The following is an 18,909-nucleotide window of genomic DNA, read 5'->3' on the forward strand; positions in this document are numbered from 1 at the left end:
ACATCAGAGGATGTGTCTGAAATTAAAATTTGTCTTTAATATTCTTCTGAAATTTCTCCAGAAGAGTGAAGAAATATTTTCCCACCCTGGTCTTTGCATCCGTCCACTTCTTTCCTTTGTTTATCTGTTAAGTTCTAAACCAAGATCATGTTAGCTTCTTGAAATATTGCATAACTACACAAATATTCATACACCCAATTTTTACGCAGGTCATAACTTTTGTTAGATTTTACACAAATATTTATTTCCAGACTAGTAAGAAATAATATCCAGTGGAAGTAACCAGGGTATGGTCAGATCAGCAGTACACAGTCATGGGGGGGGGGAAACACATCTGTCCAAAAAAGTATGTTTATGCTGATGTTCTCACCTTTCAAAAGTTGTCTATTAACTTAATAGTAAGCTTATGTTTTAAATAGTTAATTTCTGACCTGTACTGTCTTCAATTTGCCGGTTTATACATAACCTGTGTGTACTTCTTTATTATTTTAGTTGAATGATACTTGGAATATACTGACTTTTTTTTATAATTTGGGAAAAACATGCCGAGGCAGCTGTATTTTTACTTGACAATCTGAATGTGCAAGTTGTTTGCCCTTGTGGAAATATTTTAAATGTCTTTTATCTAAACCCATCCTTTTACATCCTTTGGAATGATAAAGTAGAACACGTATGTAATTTGGGAATGCAAGCAAAACAAATAAGAGGTCCATGATCAGACCACTCCATGTCATGTGCTGTCTTGCTGGGCAGCACCTGTATGGAAAAGATAGAGGAGTATGCTTTGAAAGCGTAACCTCCACTGCCTGCTCTTCCTGTTTTACTTAACTGGGTGGGCTTGGCTACCTGCACAGAACTTGGAGGCCACCTCTGGGAGCAGTGGTTTCAGTCTGGACGCTGTATGATCCTTGATAACTGTGCTAAATATGGAGAAGTGCATGTTTTCTTTTTATTTATGATCAAGATCTGAACTAGTTTACCTGCTATTTCTGTAATCTGCTATATCTGTTTTCCATTACTGTGCTCTTTTGCATCCTCTTCAGTTGCAGCAGTATCAGTACTACAGTGCAGGTCTGCTGTCTACACATGATCCTTACTACGAGCAGCAGCGCCACCTGCTAGGGCCCAAGAAAAAGAAGTTTAAAGAAGAGAAAAAATTAAAAGGTAAAATCACTAAATGGCTGCTGTGATTAAACTTCTTTCCTACATTATTTCCTTTGAATAAACATATATATTCAAAACCTTTGGGTTTTGCATAGAAATACCCAGTTCTGTCAAAGAAAAAAAAATCTTCAGAAAATACTGTGCATTATCTTCTGGCTTCTAGAAGGCTAGAGTGAACAAAAGAGCTGGAGTGAACTGAGAGTTTATGGCTTTAGATTTTTGTTTGTGGGCCTCTGAATCTAGAATGAGTGTGTTATGCAGTAAGTACCGTATAGCTTTATTAATTGCTTCAGAATCCATAAATACGGTTGTGTATCATGGCCTGTTTACTCAGAGTTTTCTGAAAACACGGTAGTTCCTTGAAAAAGGTAAGAACTCACACAGTACCTGATGCAGTTATTCCTGAATATGTAATTCTAGTGATCAAGAAATTATAGGGAGCGTGACTGTTTTCTGAATATTAGAGGGAGCTCAGAATTTATGTCCAATGTGAGTTAAAATAGAATTACTTCTGTAACCTCTCAGCTGGACTTTCTGAGATGCATGTTTGCCAGGAAGTACAGTTTCCTTTCTTGGTTGAGCTGGCAGCAGCTGTAAATCTGTAAGGAAGCAGGAAGAGAAGGCTATGAACTGTCAGCGTGAGGTGAATCCTCTCTAGTGCAAGTACTTAAGTTTGAGCTGTGTTTTAAGAGGGCTATTTTGGGCTTCCTTCCTATCTTTCTACAAGTTCCTTTAACTGTGTGCCTTTTTTTTTCCCTCTGCTAGTCTTGCAACATCCATGATTTTGCATACTCAAAGAATATTTTTAATATTTGATACTGGTATCAGTTTCCTCTGGAAGGTGGTATCTGTAATACATGATAACAAGCCTATATCTTTCAACTGTTGAGAAGTTTAGTTTGAGACTTATCCTGCCAAATTCTAATGTTGTTACCTTTAAATGTCTTATCTTTACATGTCTTTAAGTAGAATTTTACCACAAAGCAAGAACCATTGCAGCAGGTCCCAGACATTTTAACTTCTAAGGCATGTTTCCCTGTGTGGAAGAATTATATTTCACCACTCTGTGTTTATTGAACAGGAAAATCTTTCCATTTATGAAGTGTTGAGGAAATATCTAATATGATAAATGGATGGTACCAGAATCAGCAAATGTGGATAAGTTTGGTGGTTTTGTTGGTTCCACAGATAAATTGACTAGGGTAGTTTACTCAGGAGAGATACCTGACTAAATGTCTCCCAAAAATAGAAGAAATTTATTTTTATGATCATTGTTGCCATGCAGGCAAGTTGAAAAAAGTGAAGAAAAAGAGGAGGCGGGATGAAGAACTGTCTTCAGAGGAGTCACCACGACGCCACCATCACCAGACCAAAGTTTTTGCCAAGTTTTCTCATGATACACCACCACCTGGGTCCAAGAAAAAGCATTTGACTATTGAGCAACTTAATGCGCGTCGGCGGAAAGTGTGGCTTAGCATTGTTAAAAAGGAGCTGCCAAAGGTGAGCTTGACTAATGGCGCAAGATCAGTGACAATGGCAAGACACTGAAATGGAAAGTTAACTTAGTGGGGAGTTAATGCTTGGAAAACCAGAGTGAAGTAAGACCTGGTTTTTCTGGTGGTCATTAATGACCCAACTGATATTCTGTAATCTATAAGCAAAGTGTAGTTCGAATTTCTTATCACCAATGATATCGAAGCAGATCGTGCAGTGCTTTGCCACTGCTTTCATTTAGCTATCCAACCCTTTTCTATGAATAGTACAGTAAACTCTAGCAGGTACTCCTACTAATCCTCAGGATAGCAAAGTCGAGCAAACCAATATCTAGGTTTTACATCAAGTTCAGGAAAGGGGTGTTTCAATCATTGTAGCGTGTATGTCTTTGGAAACTTACTTCAGAAACAGTCTAGGGAAAAGTGTTTGTATTACAGGATGAGCTTCAGACACATTTGAAATAGAAAGCTGGGTTAACTGTCGCTAGTTTTCTGCGATGTGATCAGAGTGGAGCTTAAAACCTGCTTTTTGGAATTCACGGTTAACAGACTCTGAATTCTAGGAAGTTGAATATGAGTGATGACTATAGCATCCTCTATGAACTTAACAGCCAGGCAAAGGATATGTGCGGTACCTTATTTTTTCAGAAGACGGGTTTTGATCACGTGAAGAACATAGGATCCACATTAATTCTTAACATCTTTGGGAAACAGTGGAAATTTTTGTTGTTTACTTCAGTGATGACAGTGGAATAGGAGAACCCTGCTTTGCAATAGTAGTATTTAAAGAAACGATCCTGAAAAAGGAGGTGTTTTAGCAGGCTTCCTTCAAGAGTTGGAATACATTTACGTATGTCTTCAATAACTAAAGATGAAAAGCTGTTTCAGTCAAAATAAAAAAATATGGTACCTGTACCCAATTATACAATAGTGTGCATGGCTGAGATTGGCACGTATATCTGCTGAAGATTGGATAGTGATCTTTTAAAATAATGGTGAAGCCACTGTCCTTGAACTAATTTTAAGATGGTATTCTTTTATAGGCATACAAACAAAAAGCCTCAGCTCGCAACCTTTTCCTAACCAACAGCAAAAAGGTAAGTGTTGTTTAGCTTTATACTGTTACTCATACTGGATGTAATAAGCAAACTGTAACCTCTTTGTTTCTTGTGTTTCTTGTAATCATGATGGTACTAACAGAGCAGTGTAGAAGAAAGTACTGTATAAGCGTAATTTGTAGTTTAGTATAAGGCTTTTCATTTTTTAGGTGTGTCATTTTGGCATATTTCATAAGCAACAGATGAAACGAGCAACACGAATTTCTTTCACAAGTTCTTTTTGGCTTTCATAAGATTCAGTTTATACATTTTCAATTGACTGATCTTTGATACAATAAATTAATGACTTTGGTACACTTTGGCTTTTGAACTGTCCATCTGTCCACTAGCTAGAATTTGCTGGTTTAAGCATTCTTATTTAAATCAAAGGGGCTCTTAGAATAGTAAATGTGTTAATTCACATAGATATATATAGGAGCTGAGAGAAAAAATAGAACAACTTTCTGCTTAAGTGATTGTGAAAGGAATTTATCTCCTCATCAGAGTCTTTGAGAAGTGTCAGTGTTTCTACCTAGAAGGCTTTACTTTAGGAATGCTTGGGAATGGCTTTCTGAGAATTTTTTAAGTGTTAGGCTCAAGTGTCTGATTCATTTATATGGCTTATGAAAAGGTAATCAAGTATATAGCTAAGAATCGTCAGAGACAAGATGATACCGGAAATTATCTGTTCTGTATATATGTTATCCAGAGATTGAGAATTTTCTGTGTAAGGGATGCAGAAAACAGGACCTGCCTGTGTATGTTTAAGAAACTTTGCAGTAGGTAGGTTCTGTGCTGTGCTCCTCCTTAGCTATCAGAGAGTGGATTTTTTTGTGATGTCTGGGCAAGTAGCCTGCGATTATTGTATATGTAGGTATCACAAACTGCCTTTTAGCAAGTGAGTGATGCAGCAGACTTCAAGATTTTGAAATTCTTTTTTTTCTTTGTTTCTGTTTTGTTTGACCATTTGAAATCTCTGTGTTAGAATTGTTGATGTGCAGATTTTAGCAGAGGAAAAAAAACCTATCACAAACGTCAAACCCAGCAATTTTGACCATTATGACAATGGCATTAATTTATTTATACTAGAATGAAAAAATGACTATTATGCTTCTCTATGAGATGGTAGGAAAATTGTAGGATACTCCCTCAATTTTCAGTGTATTAACATGTGAATGGGACTGTATTCCACCAATACTGCTATTGTAGCAGCCTTATTAAAACAGTGAGAAAGTGTGGCTGCCACAGAAGAGTGACTAGAATAGATGAGTCAGAGTTGCAGGCAGGCCTTGAACTCTGGCCTCCTGAGTGCCTTTCAAGGACCTACCCACCAGACCAATCCTTTAAGTACCATGCCACGCTGAAGCTGTCTTCAGGTTTTGTCTTCTCCACCATCTTGGGACGTTTTTGGAAGTTCATGTTCTGTCATGCCCTTTCAAAAGCATTACTGCTGAGTAAAGTATCACAGTTTTTCTCTTCTGAAGGATCAGACTTGGTTGTAATTAAAATAACAATTTGATGTTGTTCATTGCTGCCTTTCTTTAAGATCTGCCCATTTTACCGCTGTTTCCAAAACGTTATTTTGCTCTAGCTTGCCCATCAGTGCATGAGGGAGGTACGTCGAGCTGCTATCCAGGCCCAGAAAAACTGTAAGGAAACTCTACCACGAGCACGTCGTCTTACCAAGGAGATGCTTCTCTATTGGAAGAAGTATGAAAAGGTAGAAAAAGAGCATCGCAAACGAGCTGAGAAAGAGGCTCTGGAGCAACGCAAGCTGGATGAAGAGATGAGAGAGGTATAGCAAAAAGACAGATTGCTGATGATTAGTCTGTTGAGGAGGCGCAGAAGTGGCTGGATAATTTGAGTTTCTAAATCCAGGCCATGGAATTCAGTTATTTGTTCTGTTTCAGTGGTATTCCACGTATTCCTACTGCTGTCTTAAAATTCTTTACATAATTCTTCTAATGTTAGCTAGAGCTGATAAAACCGTCAAACTGCATAAATTCTTTACAAGTGAATGAAATGGAGGAAGGGGTTAGGCAAGCAGCCTGTCTCACAGACATGCATAACTCAAGTGTTAGTAAGGGCCAGGCTTTGGTGATGATTCGTACATCATTCTGGGTCCAGGAGGCAAACCGCCTTTTCATTGCCATTGGAGTTTTGTTTTTTTCTCTCTTCTTTTTATGCTGCTGCTGTAAACTGATATAATAATTTATATATGGGGCACAAAATTTTTCTGTGGGCCAAGTGACAGCTTCATGGGCTCCCTGACAGAATAATAGGGGCTGAATTTAAGAAAAAACTTTCTTGCCAAAGCTCTCTACTGGATTTATGGTTGTTACCTCACATGTGTGGTGATGAGCTATGGTTGAATCTTTAGAATACATTATGTTTAGTTTTATGCTCATTATGCTTTTATTTATTGTTGTTGCTCTCATTCTTGCAAGTTCATAAGTGTTTTGTGGAGGTTTCAGTTGACTTAGATTAACAGGCAACTTCTAACTACAGCATTTTTTAACCAGAACCTAAGAATGAACAGAGTTTTAACAACGTCTTGCTGAACCCCAGACCATGATAATTTCTCAACTGTATTACCTAGTGAAGTATCTCATGTATTCTACCATAATTCTCTTTACTAGTAAATAACAGAATGTTAGAGTTAGGTTGTCATGAGAGGTTTAACTGTTCAATTCTTTTACTGTAGACCCCTAAAATCCTGTTTATTTTTGTCAATCTTTATTTTTTTAGTGTAAAAAAAACTTTTAAGCTTTCTTTTATTAGATTATGGTGTTCTTTGCCATGACTCCTGAATTTAAAAGAACTTTGTTTTACAACAATTTTATATTTTAATATAGGTGTTCATGGTGGTGGTCGGTGTTTTTATGTGCAACTAGTGTTCTAGCATTTTGATACCAGGGTCATGTGCATAATATAATCTAGATAGATTAGTTGTTGATATATTATTAGATTAATATTTTTTTTCTTTAATTACATTTAAAACACTAAACCTTTGTCCTGGTTTTTTTCCCCTTCATCTGTTTTTTGTAAATGCTCTTCTCTTAGGCAAAGAGGCAGCAGCGAAAACTTAACTTCCTAATCACACAAACTGAATTATATGCCCATTTTATGAGTCGTAAACGAGATATAGGACATGATGGAATACAGGAGGAAATCCTGCGCAAACTGGAAGACAGCTCTACCCAAAGGCAGATCGATATTGGTGGAGGAGTGGTGGTCAACATCACCCAAGATGATTATGGTAAGCGATTCATCTACAATCCTTCCTGTGCACTTTTTTGAAATTTACTGTACTCTGCATGTTATTGTGCAAACTTAACTTTTCAAGCACAAAAAGTTTCTGTGTAAGAAGCACTGCTATAATTACCAGAATTTACCTGTGTGTTAATTTGGGCGGTTACTGCTGCAGAACTCTAACACGGCAATGTTGTTTTCAGATAGTAACTATTACAAGGCCCAAGCTCTGAAGAATGCTGAGAATGCCTACCAGATTCATCAGGCCCGGGTACGTATTTTTTGGATCCATGAAGTAGAAGAGAAAGCAGTGTGATTGGTAAAGGCCACAGAAACAGTATCTTTAATAGCAGCCAAGTCAAGTAGGTTTGTTTAATCCTGTATGCCAGATCAGAATTTAATTCCATTGGCACTTTCTGTGCTAAATAGGTAGAAAACCAGAATGTAAAGATTTGGGCTATAGGAACAGGATTGTTTTCTGTTAGTTTTTGGCAGACATCCTATGTGTTAGTGTAAAGTGTAAAGCCTCTTACTCTACAGTTTCTTGCTAAATTACTATGTTCATTATCTTATGCGTACTTTCCTCTTCCTGTTTAGACCAGATCATTTGATGAAGATGCAAAGGAGAGTCGGGCAGCTGCTTTACGGGCTGCTAACAAGTCTGGTACTGGCTTTGGAGAGAGCTACAGTTTAGCAAACCCGTCTATCCGGGCAGGAGAAGATATTCCACAGCCCACTATTTTCAATGGAAAACTGAAAGGTTACCAACTGAAAGGCATGAATTGGCTGGCCAACCTATATGAGCAGGTATCTTAGCACATCTTGCAAATTTTTAAAACTACTATTATTTACGTCATTAGAGTAAACTTGGTGAAAAAAATTTAATGGTTTTAAAAATAGACCATATATACTAAATCTGTAATGTCTTTAGAAGAAAGGAATATACTAGGTAAGCCACCTATCAGTATTCTTGATTATTTAGGAAATAGCAGCTTTGAATGGGTCATTAAGTTCAGGATTCATTATGTTGGATATTTATAGAACTGTTTATCACTTAGATCATATGCTGAGGAAACTTCTGCTGTTTGGAGCTGCATGCTGTTTCAGACTTTGGTCTGCTGGTAGGCTGCAGGCAGCCTTGTCCATGTGTGCATACCCAGTTGGCAACATGATCACGAAGTGCAGGCAGGCTGAGGGAAAAATCAGCCCAAGAAATGAATGAAAGTGCAGTTGAGATAAATTATCTCTTAGTAGAAAATGTAAGAGACGATAAGGTGTTCCAGAGTTGTTACGCTGGGGCTGCTCCCCCTAAATTCAGTAGCAACCATTCTGCTAGTCCTGTATGGATTAAAAAGTAGTAAGATGAAAGGTGTTCGTTTATGGATCTTTTGCAGGGCATCAATGGAATTCTAGCAGATGAAATGGGTCTGGGTAAAACAGTACAAAGTATTGCTCTCCTTGCACATCTGGCTGAGGTAGGTGGATTATAGCTTATTGCTGGTCAATATGCTTGATAGAAGATGCATACTTTCCACATGTTTGAAATGAATTCAAGTTTATAAAACTCAAGTGTCTTAAAAGGCATTTTAGCTGTGGCATTTCCCTGTGTTTTATAGCTACACCTTTGAAAGGGGATGTATGTAGATACCTCTGTGTGTGTGTATGTATGTGTAAGTATATACATAAATAAAAATGGAATTTTTGTTTATTCACGGAGTAATATCTTTTCACTTGCACTTAATGCAAAAGCCTAATAAGAGAACAAGTTATAGACATCATGGTTCACTGACTTCTACAAATCAGAGAGACTTGTAGAAGTTAAGCACAAATTCTGAGCTTCATGGCAATCAGTCTGGCTTTTCGTATTTGTGGTTGTTTTTCAGGAAGCATAGTTATTCTCTGTGCCAGGGCAGACAAACAAAACAGAAAAAGCAAGAGGAGCTTACTTCTTTATGCAGAAATAGATATCTTTATTTTTAAAAAAAGGTCTTGATTAGCATCCAGTCCCTTGCCTTAAATAGGAGATATCAACCAAGTGGTACAGAGAGCAGAACTAGCTGTAGTAGTGACCAAATGACAGTTATGTGCGTTTGTGTTTTACTTTTGATACCAGTTCACTGGCACTGTCTGTCACAGTTGTGGAACAGAGTGCAGAGCCAAAGGCTCTTGAGCTCATCTGTATGGAAGGCATAACCGACAGGCTTGTCTGCCTGGTGCACTGCAACCTGAGATTTTTGGAAGCCTACACAGGGCTTTAACTTCTTCCTGCTCTCCCTTCTACAGGCCAGCTTGTAACTACCAGTACACTAATGCACAACTTTGTTCTTCACCAGAGGGCATTCTAATGTGATGGGATGGAGCAAAGCTTGCCAGTGTCACCTGAAGTTCTTTTCCTCCCCCAAATGACAGGGGCTCTTAGTAATGTGAAGGTGGCAACTTTCAGGAGTGAGCCAGATTGACACAGTGGTGGTTGTTCCTGTTTGCTGTTATGAAATAAGTCTTAGTTAAACATTAGATCTACTCTGTTTGATTCTGTATCACCCTGCTGTGCTGGGAGGAAGTTTTGTTACGCTGGATATGATTCGCTCTCTTATGTAGCCACTGTCATTTAGTAGTTGTAAAGCTATATCAAACTCTCTGTGTCCCTTCCCCCCAATCAATTTCTGGGTTTCTTTCTTTTTTTTTTTAATGTCCATGTTCCAGAGAGAGAACATCTGGGGACCTTTTTTAATAATTTCGCCCGCCTCTACACTTAACAACTGGCACCAGGAGTTTGCCCGATTTGTACCTAAATTTAAGGTAATAAGCATGTGCAAGAAAGTGATTTTTGTTTTCTTAAAAGTAAACTGTTTTGTTCTCCTTTGAGTTCTTTGCCACATCTGGATGCCTGATTACCTTGGAATTTGAAACTGTGTAATGAGCCTGATTGTCTCTTTTTTTTTTTTTTTTTTATCCTGTCATCCTGTTTTTTCTGGAGCATTCAATTATCTAGTGTTTAGAGACATTCCTACTTGAATCATATGATTTTCCTTTTGCAACAGCTTGAAGATACCTTCTCAGTGAGGAATTGAAGCAGGGAGTGGCGGTTGTTCAGTTCTAATATGTGGACCTGGCAGCAGATACAAGAACAATATTTCTTCAGGCGTTAGAGCAGTGTTTTCAGCCATTCATATCAATTTGGGTAAAACAAAAATTGTGTGTGAGCAAAACTGAACTCTAAACAGATTAGAGGGACAGAGAATGCCGTTGTTATTACAGAAAAATGGAAGAACCATAGAGAACAAGTCAAGAAAAAGGAGAGAAGTGAGGAACAAATAGATAAGAACAAAAAGATTAGAAGAAAATAAATTGAGTTCTTCAGGTACATTGTGAATGTGAAAACATAGTAATGTAGAAAGAAAGGAGCAATCAGTTAGTGAAAAACAAGCTGCTTACATATTCCCCAGTGGAAAACTTTGGAGTGTTGTAAAGGAATATTTGAAAAGAAGGTGTACTGCTGAAACAGTGCTGAAATTTTAGAATTAAAGATAGACAAAAGTGTTAGGAGCTTGCAGTTACATCTGCAAAGAATAGATTATAGTCTAAATGTTTGAGTTGTTAATGTAGTACTCTTTGATAGGAAGAGATCTTAATCAGGTTTTTTTTAAACATCTAATTTTCTTTCTTACAGGGAACATGTGAGAACAGTAAAAGACACCTAGTTATAAGTAACCAGTATGCCAGTAACATCCAGGCTAATTGTTTGATTCTCTTGGCTACTTAATAAGGTGGAGGAAAATATTTTGAAGAATTACTATTAAGTAATATTTGATTTCTTGATCTGGGGTAGGGCAATATTAAAGATTTGCCTTTTACCAAATAGCTTGCTCTGCAGATCCCTGATGAGACCATGTGTTGGTTATGGTTGTGTATAGGTTGAGGTATCTATATGAGGAGTTAGTGAGGAGTTGCTTAAAAAAAAACACCCTAAAAATAATCCATTTATGTATTTGCATAGCCCATAACAATAGGGGCCCTGGTTAAAAACCCTGGAGTAGAAAATATTAGAGCAGTTGGCCATTCTGCCTACTTATTCTCTCATTTGCTTTAATCATTTCATTGTATAGAACAGGCGAGCACTGTTTATGCTTTCTCCTTCTCAATGATGACATACAGAAAACATTTTAAAAATGCAGCCAGGATGCTTGTGAAAAGATAATTTTTTAAAAAAAAAAATCTGTTTCTGTCATTATACAGCTGTTATTTGGGTTTATTGCATAATAACGCTTACCTCATCCATGGAACAGAACATTCTTTAAAAAGAAGTTTTCTAAACTTATGTTTGTTACATGTCTACGACTTTGATCAATCCTTTTCAACCAGTTGTTTCTGCTTCTAATCATACAGAAGCGTGTAGTCAATTATGCCTGTAGTAAATCAGTGAATTAATTTCTTCAGGTCCATGGCAGAATATGTAAACTAAAAGGCAAATAACTTTTTTGGTTAGTCTGGTGTTTTTTTACTAGCAGACTTATTTCAGAATAGTTGGAAGAATATTCAGCTAAAAGCACTTTGAAATTTGGAGCTTGTGAGTTGAAGGATGGAGATGTTTAAGACCTTTTGCAACCTCAGAAACTAGCATTCATCACTTTTGGTCTTAGTCAGGTGTAGTCCTTTCATCAGACAGAAGATGGCAGTACAATATTATTAACCAGTAACTCTGGTTTCTGTGTACTGCAAAGATCTGTTCTGAGTAATAGGACCCATGAAGTTCTGAGCTATGAATGGATTAACAGATTTCTCTGGCAGAAGTCCTTACTTTTTAAAATTCTTATATTAAGTGTGTCCAGGCCAGATGTTTTAATTTTATCTCCAATTTTGGGGGACAGTTCTGAAATAAAAAAACAACGGGACAAATGGGAACGTTAAACAGGAGATCAAGCTCACCAGTCCTGTAGGGTTAATTGGAGCAGTTAAGGACAGTCCTCTTTCTGCCATAAGCGAAGTATAATTTTTAATTTTTAGAAAATCCTGACTAGAGTGTGTAACATGCTACTGTGCATTTTGAGATTCACATCATAGCTTGATCTAGTCTTTGCACTAGGCGTAAGTTGCTTGATACCTTTGCCTGGAATGCTCTGTTTCAAAGTATATTTAAGTGCTTTCTGATATTTTTTTTTTCTGTGTTAAGAAAGATGACGACCCTTTTCATTGCTTTGGAGAAAGAGGTCTGTGTCTCGCTTTGTAGAATACATAATATAAAATTCTAGACCAGGTATATCTTTATTTGAAAATAATGTCTTTCTATTTTGTACTGTTGCAGGTGCTACCTTATTGGGGAAATCCCCATGATAGAAAGGTGATCAGGAAGTTCTGGAGTCAGGTAACACTGGCATGCCCATGTACTTTGACAATTTTTGTTAGATGTGAAGAATAAGCCAGAAACTGTTGCTACACCCCACCAAGCTAAATGATGTGTAGATGTAGAGTTCTGTTTCTTCATCCATGTAGTGGCATTTTCATTAAGATAATGAGGTAGAAGGCTTCTCTTGTGCTGGAGAGCAATACAGTACAGGGAAATTCAGGGCAGTGTGGAGTTCAGTTGAAGAAACTAGAGCTCTGTAAATAAAGTGGGAAGTTCCAGTGTCAAGGACTGTTTATTCTAATTGAGTAACCTAACTCAGGATGCCCAAGTGTAGCATCCCTGCAGGCCTTTTAAACTGTTCCTCATTTAACAGCAGCATTTTGAGGGGTTCAATGCCTGGGTCTTGTCTGGCGCATCTGAAATTGTTCAGGGACTAATGGGCTGAAGTCCAGATCCACCAGTTGAATAACTGTGCTGTAATTAATTTTAAAAGTCAGCTGGGGAAAACATGCCATAATAACAAGAAGAGATTATGAAACAGAAGTGTGAAATTACAGTATGCACAAGAGAACTCTTCACAATGTATTTACATTATGTGGACATTTGTTTCTTATTTTGTGGTTATAGAAGACACTGTATACTCAGGATGCTCCTTTCCACGTGGTGATTACCAGTTATCAGCTAGTAGTCCAGGATGTGAAGTATTTCCAGCGAGTGAAGTGGCAATATATGGTGCTGGATGAAGCGCAAGCACTCAAGAGTAGCTCCAGGTAATAAATTAACTGGAAACAAAATTTTCCCTCTGTATCAACCTCTTGAAGAAATATCAAGAAAACATCAAGATTATACAAACTGATAGAAGTCAAAACTGATGCACATAAAACGCTTTAAGTGTCTTGCCTAGTTAAGTGTCTGTATAACTAGGACGCTGGATCGATCCACTAGTTTTTGCATTTAGATTTGCCTTCTCCAAACACGTAACGTGTAATTAAAAAGTAATTGTAGAGCAGAAACTTCGATAGAATACAAGACAGTTAAACAAAACAGTGTGAAATGCTATTCACCACCTTTCCTGGTTACTCACAGAATTCTGCTTAGTGAACAGTCTGTAGTCCTTAGTGTGTATTGCTTGTATTGGCTCTATTAAATGCATTACTTTTATTCCTTCTTCAGTGGAACTTCCAGACACAAATGAAGGTCAGAACCCCATCAGTACTGTTGGCTGCAATAAAACCCAATCTTTGTCATAGGGTTCTGTGCCGGAAAGTTTTCTGGTTGTTTTCAAGTAGTAGATTTGTCCATCTTTACTTCTGTAATTGCTTTCCCATAACCTTTGCCTGAGTTGCAACTCTACACAGTAAGTTAAAGACTGCTTTAGTTGCAGACGCATTCTGACCGAAGTCTGTCTCTTCAGCATTCTTTGGAAACTGCCCCTCTAAGAGGATTGTAATGTATAGCTCAGCACTCCTGCCAGAGTGGCCCATACACTTAGTGTTGTGAAGTCTGAAAAATACATGGCATTCTGATTCATCATAACTGTTTCTTTTGGGAAGTTAATTCTTCTGATGATGAGATTTTTATTAGTATCCAAGCATTTGTATTAAAAATTAGTAAAAAGATACTCAGAAAAATAAAAATAAATTATGTACATTTCTTCGTAGTTTGTAAAAGGCTGCTTCTTCCTGCAATTGTTTTTTGAAAGACTGCGGAGTAGCTGTGACAGTTTTACCCAGTGACCTCCAAGAATCATTTGGGAAGGTCGTTGGAAGCAATGGGTCTTAAACACCTTATGTTTCATATTCTTCTACAAAACAGTTTTAATGATTTTTCTTAATTTTATTCATCAGTGTTCGCTGGAAGATCCTACTACAGTTCCAGTGCCGAAACAGATTGTTGTTGACTGGGACCCCAATCCAGAACACGATGGCTGAGGTATCTGGGAGCTCACAAGAGTGGACTTTTCTTTATAACAAGAATATATACTAAATATATGTGAACAGTTGAGAAACCTGTGGTATTTGTATGGTTGTGGGATCATGCTTGTAGCAAACCACTGGCAAGCAAACATGGAATCAGTTCTGGGAGGGGGAAATTTGGAAATGTGCCATGCATTCAAATAAAAATTAAAATTGAGATACCTGGTCGTTAGTAATACCTAGATTACAGGATGAAATCTAGTTCTTGTGGCTTTTCCGTCTGTTGGCTGAAATCATTGCACATGCAGCATGACAGTGTTTCTCACTGCTTTCTAATGGTGTTTTGTTAAGATGTTAAATCTGGCATCTGCCTGGGGGGGCAGGAAGATGACGTGGCTGGGTTTTTGTTTAATTTTTCCATCTCATGATCTAGTAAAGTGACGTTGCTCATGAAGAGCTGCAAGGGTTTTGGACCCCCAATAACCTTGTCCACAGTAGGGTGACTTTTGCTGATCTACTGTTTTCTTCTCTCCTCTTAGCTGTGGGCCTTGCTGCATTTTATCATGCCAACACTGTTTGATTCCCATGAAGAGTTCAATGAATGGTTTTCTAAGGACATAGAGAGCCATGCAGAGAACAAATCTGCCATTGATGAGAGTGAGTGCAGTGTGTAGCTGCAGTAGTTTTTATATTAAAAATCTGTTGCCTTTCCCAACTACTAATGAATAAACTTTATCTTTCATTTTTGCATGAGAAATGTCATCTAAAGCAGAGGGTGCATAATGGGGTTGGAATGTTATGGATTGCTGTCCATAGTTTATGTCAAGGTTTGTGTTTCTGACTGTAATGTAGCATGTCTAGTGAATAGAAAAATGTAGCGAAAATGTTTATTTGCTGCTTGTGTCCAGTCCTCCTCTGTCCCAAACACAGGAGAACAAATATTTTGAATACATCTAAGTTTCTACGGAGCACATAATCTTGGAGATCTCCTGCATGTTACAACCTCTGGATATTAAGGTTATGACATAAAGCACTAAATATCTTTTGAGCTCAAGAAGAAAAGAATAAAAATTCTTTAACAAAAATCTTCACTGTAAATTTTAGGGGATAATTATGTAGAAAAATCTAGCTAGGTAAAATAGCTGATTTGTAATTGGAGTAGGAGACAGCACAGTTGGAACTTGTCAAAAAAGTGAAGGCTTTAAGAGTTCTCAGATACCCAGAACTTTGTTTTTTACAGGTTATCGTAAAGACTGCAGTTGTCCGTCAATGCAGTATGACCTGTTTTTGTGATGCTATAATTTTGGGAGGTGAGACTTAAAAGTGTAATGATCTCTTTTTCACGAACTAGCAATGTCTCACCTGAAACTTTCTTCTTCAGTAATAGTGAGTGATAAATTTAAGCCCATATAGTTCAGCCCAGAGGAATATAGAACACATAAAATGCTTTAGAAGTTCATTCTTTGAAGCAGATCTTTAGATTAATAAGTTCAACAGTGTAGCTCACCGCTCATGTGAGAAAAAAAAAAAAAAAAAGAAAAATCAACAGAGAAATGCCAACTCTGTGCTGTGAGAACTCATATGGGGGGAAATAGCTGAGCAGCAAGGGACTTGATTTGTACTAGACCACCATATTGTTCTCTTCTTTGGTGAAGTACTTGTTTCTTCTCCCCATTCCCTGTATTTCAGACCAGCTATCCCGCTTGCACATGATCCTGAAGCCTTTCATGTTGAGACGAATCAAGAAGGATGTGGAAAATGAGCTGTCGGATAAGGTGAGAAAAAGTATTTGTCTGGAATGAGTATTTCAACTTTGTTGTCATAGATCTGTTCTCTAGTCTGGCTTTTGCGAACTCATTTGTCAGTCTACATACCTGAAACTTGATTGTAGGCCTGTCACGGACCTTCAGCTTCTGGCACCACATCCCAGCAATCTCATTAGGTGTGAATGTAACTGAAGAACCCCTAATTAATAAACTTGTAGGAACATTTTGTTAACAGTTACAAATTAAAAAAAAATCTCAAAACTTGATTAAGTTGACAGAAATATCACTAATTGAAGGAGATTGATGCAATAGTGACTGATTGATAAACATCTCAAATTGCCATTGTGAAGGATTTGGCGTGGATTTAGGATTCTTTTTGTTTGTTTGTAAAGAGCAAGAAGCGCACAGTGGCAACATCATTCTCTTCTCTCTTGTTAGTCTTTTAATTTCATGTGGATGTTAGCAATACTGGATGATCTTGTGGTCAACATGTCCCCAGGTTTTGGGATCACTGGCTAAGAGACACTTTTTGTTCGGATGTGCTTATTAATTTCAAAACTAGAACTTTTCCCACAGACACTGTTGTTATGTGATGCACCTGTCATTACCATGGGCTCCTGACCCCTGGTTAGAGACACAGCTCTACATGGATAGCATTTTAATAGTTGAATAGTAGAATTGAGACCAGATTTTAAGCTGATTGGCTGCAGATGTGATGCTTTCAGAGCTTCGTAAGAATCTATTTACTTGTGCTTACGTACATTTAAAGGTCTGTCTCCTACATCATCACCCAAGCCTTCTAAAACACACCTATCGGTTAAGCCCTTCCCAGGTTGGATCCTGTATTACAAGTATGAATGTGACTGCCTATATATCTATTTTTTTGAGAAAGTTATGTTTCCTTCAGATATGTTTCTCTCTGCTTTGCATGTACTGATGTTGTCATCCTCCATTTCAGAGACACAAAAGGCTAAATCTTCATTACTGTTTTGCAGATTGAAATTCTTATGTACTGCCAGCAGACAAGTCGACAGAAGCTGTTGTACCAAGCTCTGAAAAACAAAATCTCTATTGATGATCTCCTGCAGTCCTCAATGGGCACTACTCAGCAAGCACAGACCACCACTAGCAGTCTCATGAATCTAGTCATGCAGTTCAGGAAGGTAAGGCTATTTTAAATAATTTTTTTAAAAGTATAATAGCACAGACTAAAATATGGTTTCTAGAAAACACCGCATTAAAAAAATATTTCTGGCATAGGCAAGCAGATTTGCATGCAGTTCAGCATTTCTGATTCTGTGTGTGATGATGTGTGCATCAGTGTTTCTGATGCAGTGTAGCATGATGTTGGGGTGGAAGAGCTTTAGCCAAATGGTGCATGCATCTACTCACTGATTTGGGTCCAAATTTGTTATTGAAGGAAGTCATTCACTTGGGAAGATGAGGCAATAGCTGTTATGTGAATAGGAAAAGATACAATACAATAATCAAATTTGAGTAGATATACTAAAATAGCTGTGACGTACTAATCAATATTAAAGTTTTAGTGATCAGTTGTTGTAGTTGATTTGGGATGTAAATGCTGCATCAGACTAAATTCTCCCAGTGTTTGACATGCTGTCATTCTTGCAGGTGTGCAATCACCCAGAGCTGTTTGAGCGACAAGAAACTTGGTCTCCATTTCACATCTCCCTAAAGCCATACCAGATTTCAAAGTTCATCTACCGTCATGGACAGATCAGGGTCTTTAACCACTCGCGGGACAGGCAAGCCTACTCCAGTTCCTTTCCAGCTTAGCATATTTAGTATTATTACTTATACTTATTTTAGCTTTGTAAGTGCTAATTAACTCCCTTATCTGATGTACTTAAATGACATTGGCCAAGTGATGCATTCCTAGTTTTCTTTTGTTCATTCAGCTGTTAAGCATCTGATACCTGATGCTCTCACTTAGTGGAATCCCTTTGATGGTATAAGAAAGTCAGGAGAAGGAATTCAGAGTTGTTGCTGATGATGTGTAATAGAACTAAGCTCTAAAAGAATTCTTAAAAAAAAATCCCAAAAGCCTGGTTTCCCTTCAGTGAGTTTTCATGTTTAAGCAAGCTGTCGGTATCTGTTGAGGCATGGTATATTATGAACATCTTCTAGTGCCTTGACAGCTTTTAATGCTTGCCTTGGATGAATAGAAGCTGCCCGAGTGCAGTTTGCTGTTTTCTCTGACTGGGGCAATTCTTGATTAATTTTGTTTGCATTCAGTTATGAGAAATCCTCGGGACAGAGATGAGAAAGACATGTTTGAAGATGAGACTAACTGTCCTACAGGATAAACTGCAATTCCAGAGCAATGGTGTGCCTCAGTGTCAAATTAACTCTAGTGCATGTGGACTGATGATGCTTTTATCTTGCTACCATGCAATTCCAGATATCCAGAGTGCTGAAATACTTACAGTGAGGACCTGAATAGTTACTCTGCATTTTCTGCTGATTGTGTGATTGAACATTGTGTGTGTTAGCAGCTTCTTAGTGATTTTTTTGTTTTGTTTTGTTGCTTTCATTTTCAGGTGGTTACAGGTTTTACTTTCACCATTTGCACCAGACCACATCCAGCAGTCTCTTTTCCATAGGAAGGGTAGGTTTACAGTCCTGGGAAGCAAGTTGCATTACACACTTGCATGTGATGTTGTAATATGCCGTATTCGGGGGAAGGACTGAGAGGCCGGATCAGTTAGTCCGCTGAGATATTCTGATTAGAATGTGTTAGAATTCTGTTAGCGTTTGTACATATATTTCCTTTGCTCAGTGAGGAAAGGATGGAAGCAGCTGGAAGAAAAACCTATGACAAATTGTTATTCAGTCACTGCTTAATCCTACTGCAGT

At 37.8% G+C, this 18,909-nt stretch overlaps 1 protein-coding gene across 1 annotated transcript in view; it reads left to right on the forward strand.

Annotated features, from left to right (window-relative positions):
* Positions 1-18,909, forward strand: part of INO80 (INO80 complex ATPase subunit) — a 66,328-nt gene that overhangs the window by 12,084 nt on the left and 35,335 nt on the right. The window contains exons 6-22 of the mRNA XM_064462526.1: positions 1,044-1,164; positions 2,450-2,664; positions 3,701-3,754; positions 5,346-5,549; positions 6,818-7,013; positions 7,210-7,277; positions 7,604-7,813; positions 8,401-8,481; positions 9,710-9,805; positions 12,309-12,368; positions 12,978-13,120; positions 14,198-14,282; positions 14,806-14,923; positions 15,956-16,041; positions 17,028-17,195; positions 17,665-17,798; positions 18,594-18,661. Of these exons, the coding sequence (XP_064318596.1) occupies positions 1,044-1,164; positions 2,450-2,664; positions 3,701-3,754; positions 5,346-5,549; positions 6,818-7,013; positions 7,210-7,277; positions 7,604-7,813; positions 8,401-8,481; positions 9,710-9,805; positions 12,309-12,368; positions 12,978-13,120; positions 14,198-14,282; positions 14,806-14,923; positions 15,956-16,041; positions 17,028-17,195; positions 17,665-17,798; positions 18,594-18,661 (2,107 nt within the window). The remainder of the gene's footprint in view (positions 1-1,043; positions 1,165-2,449; positions 2,665-3,700; positions 3,755-5,345; positions 5,550-6,817; positions 7,014-7,209; positions 7,278-7,603; positions 7,814-8,400; positions 8,482-9,709; positions 9,806-12,308; positions 12,369-12,977; positions 13,121-14,197; positions 14,283-14,805; positions 14,924-15,955; positions 16,042-17,027; positions 17,196-17,664; positions 17,799-18,593; positions 18,662-18,909) is intronic.

The sequence above is a fragment of the Phalacrocorax carbo genome, chromosome 10 (assembly GCF_963921805.1).
Source record: "Phalacrocorax carbo chromosome 10, bPhaCar2.1, whole genome shotgun sequence".
NCBI classification, from domain to species: Eukaryota; Metazoa; Chordata; class Aves; order Suliformes; family Phalacrocoracidae; genus Phalacrocorax; species Phalacrocorax carbo.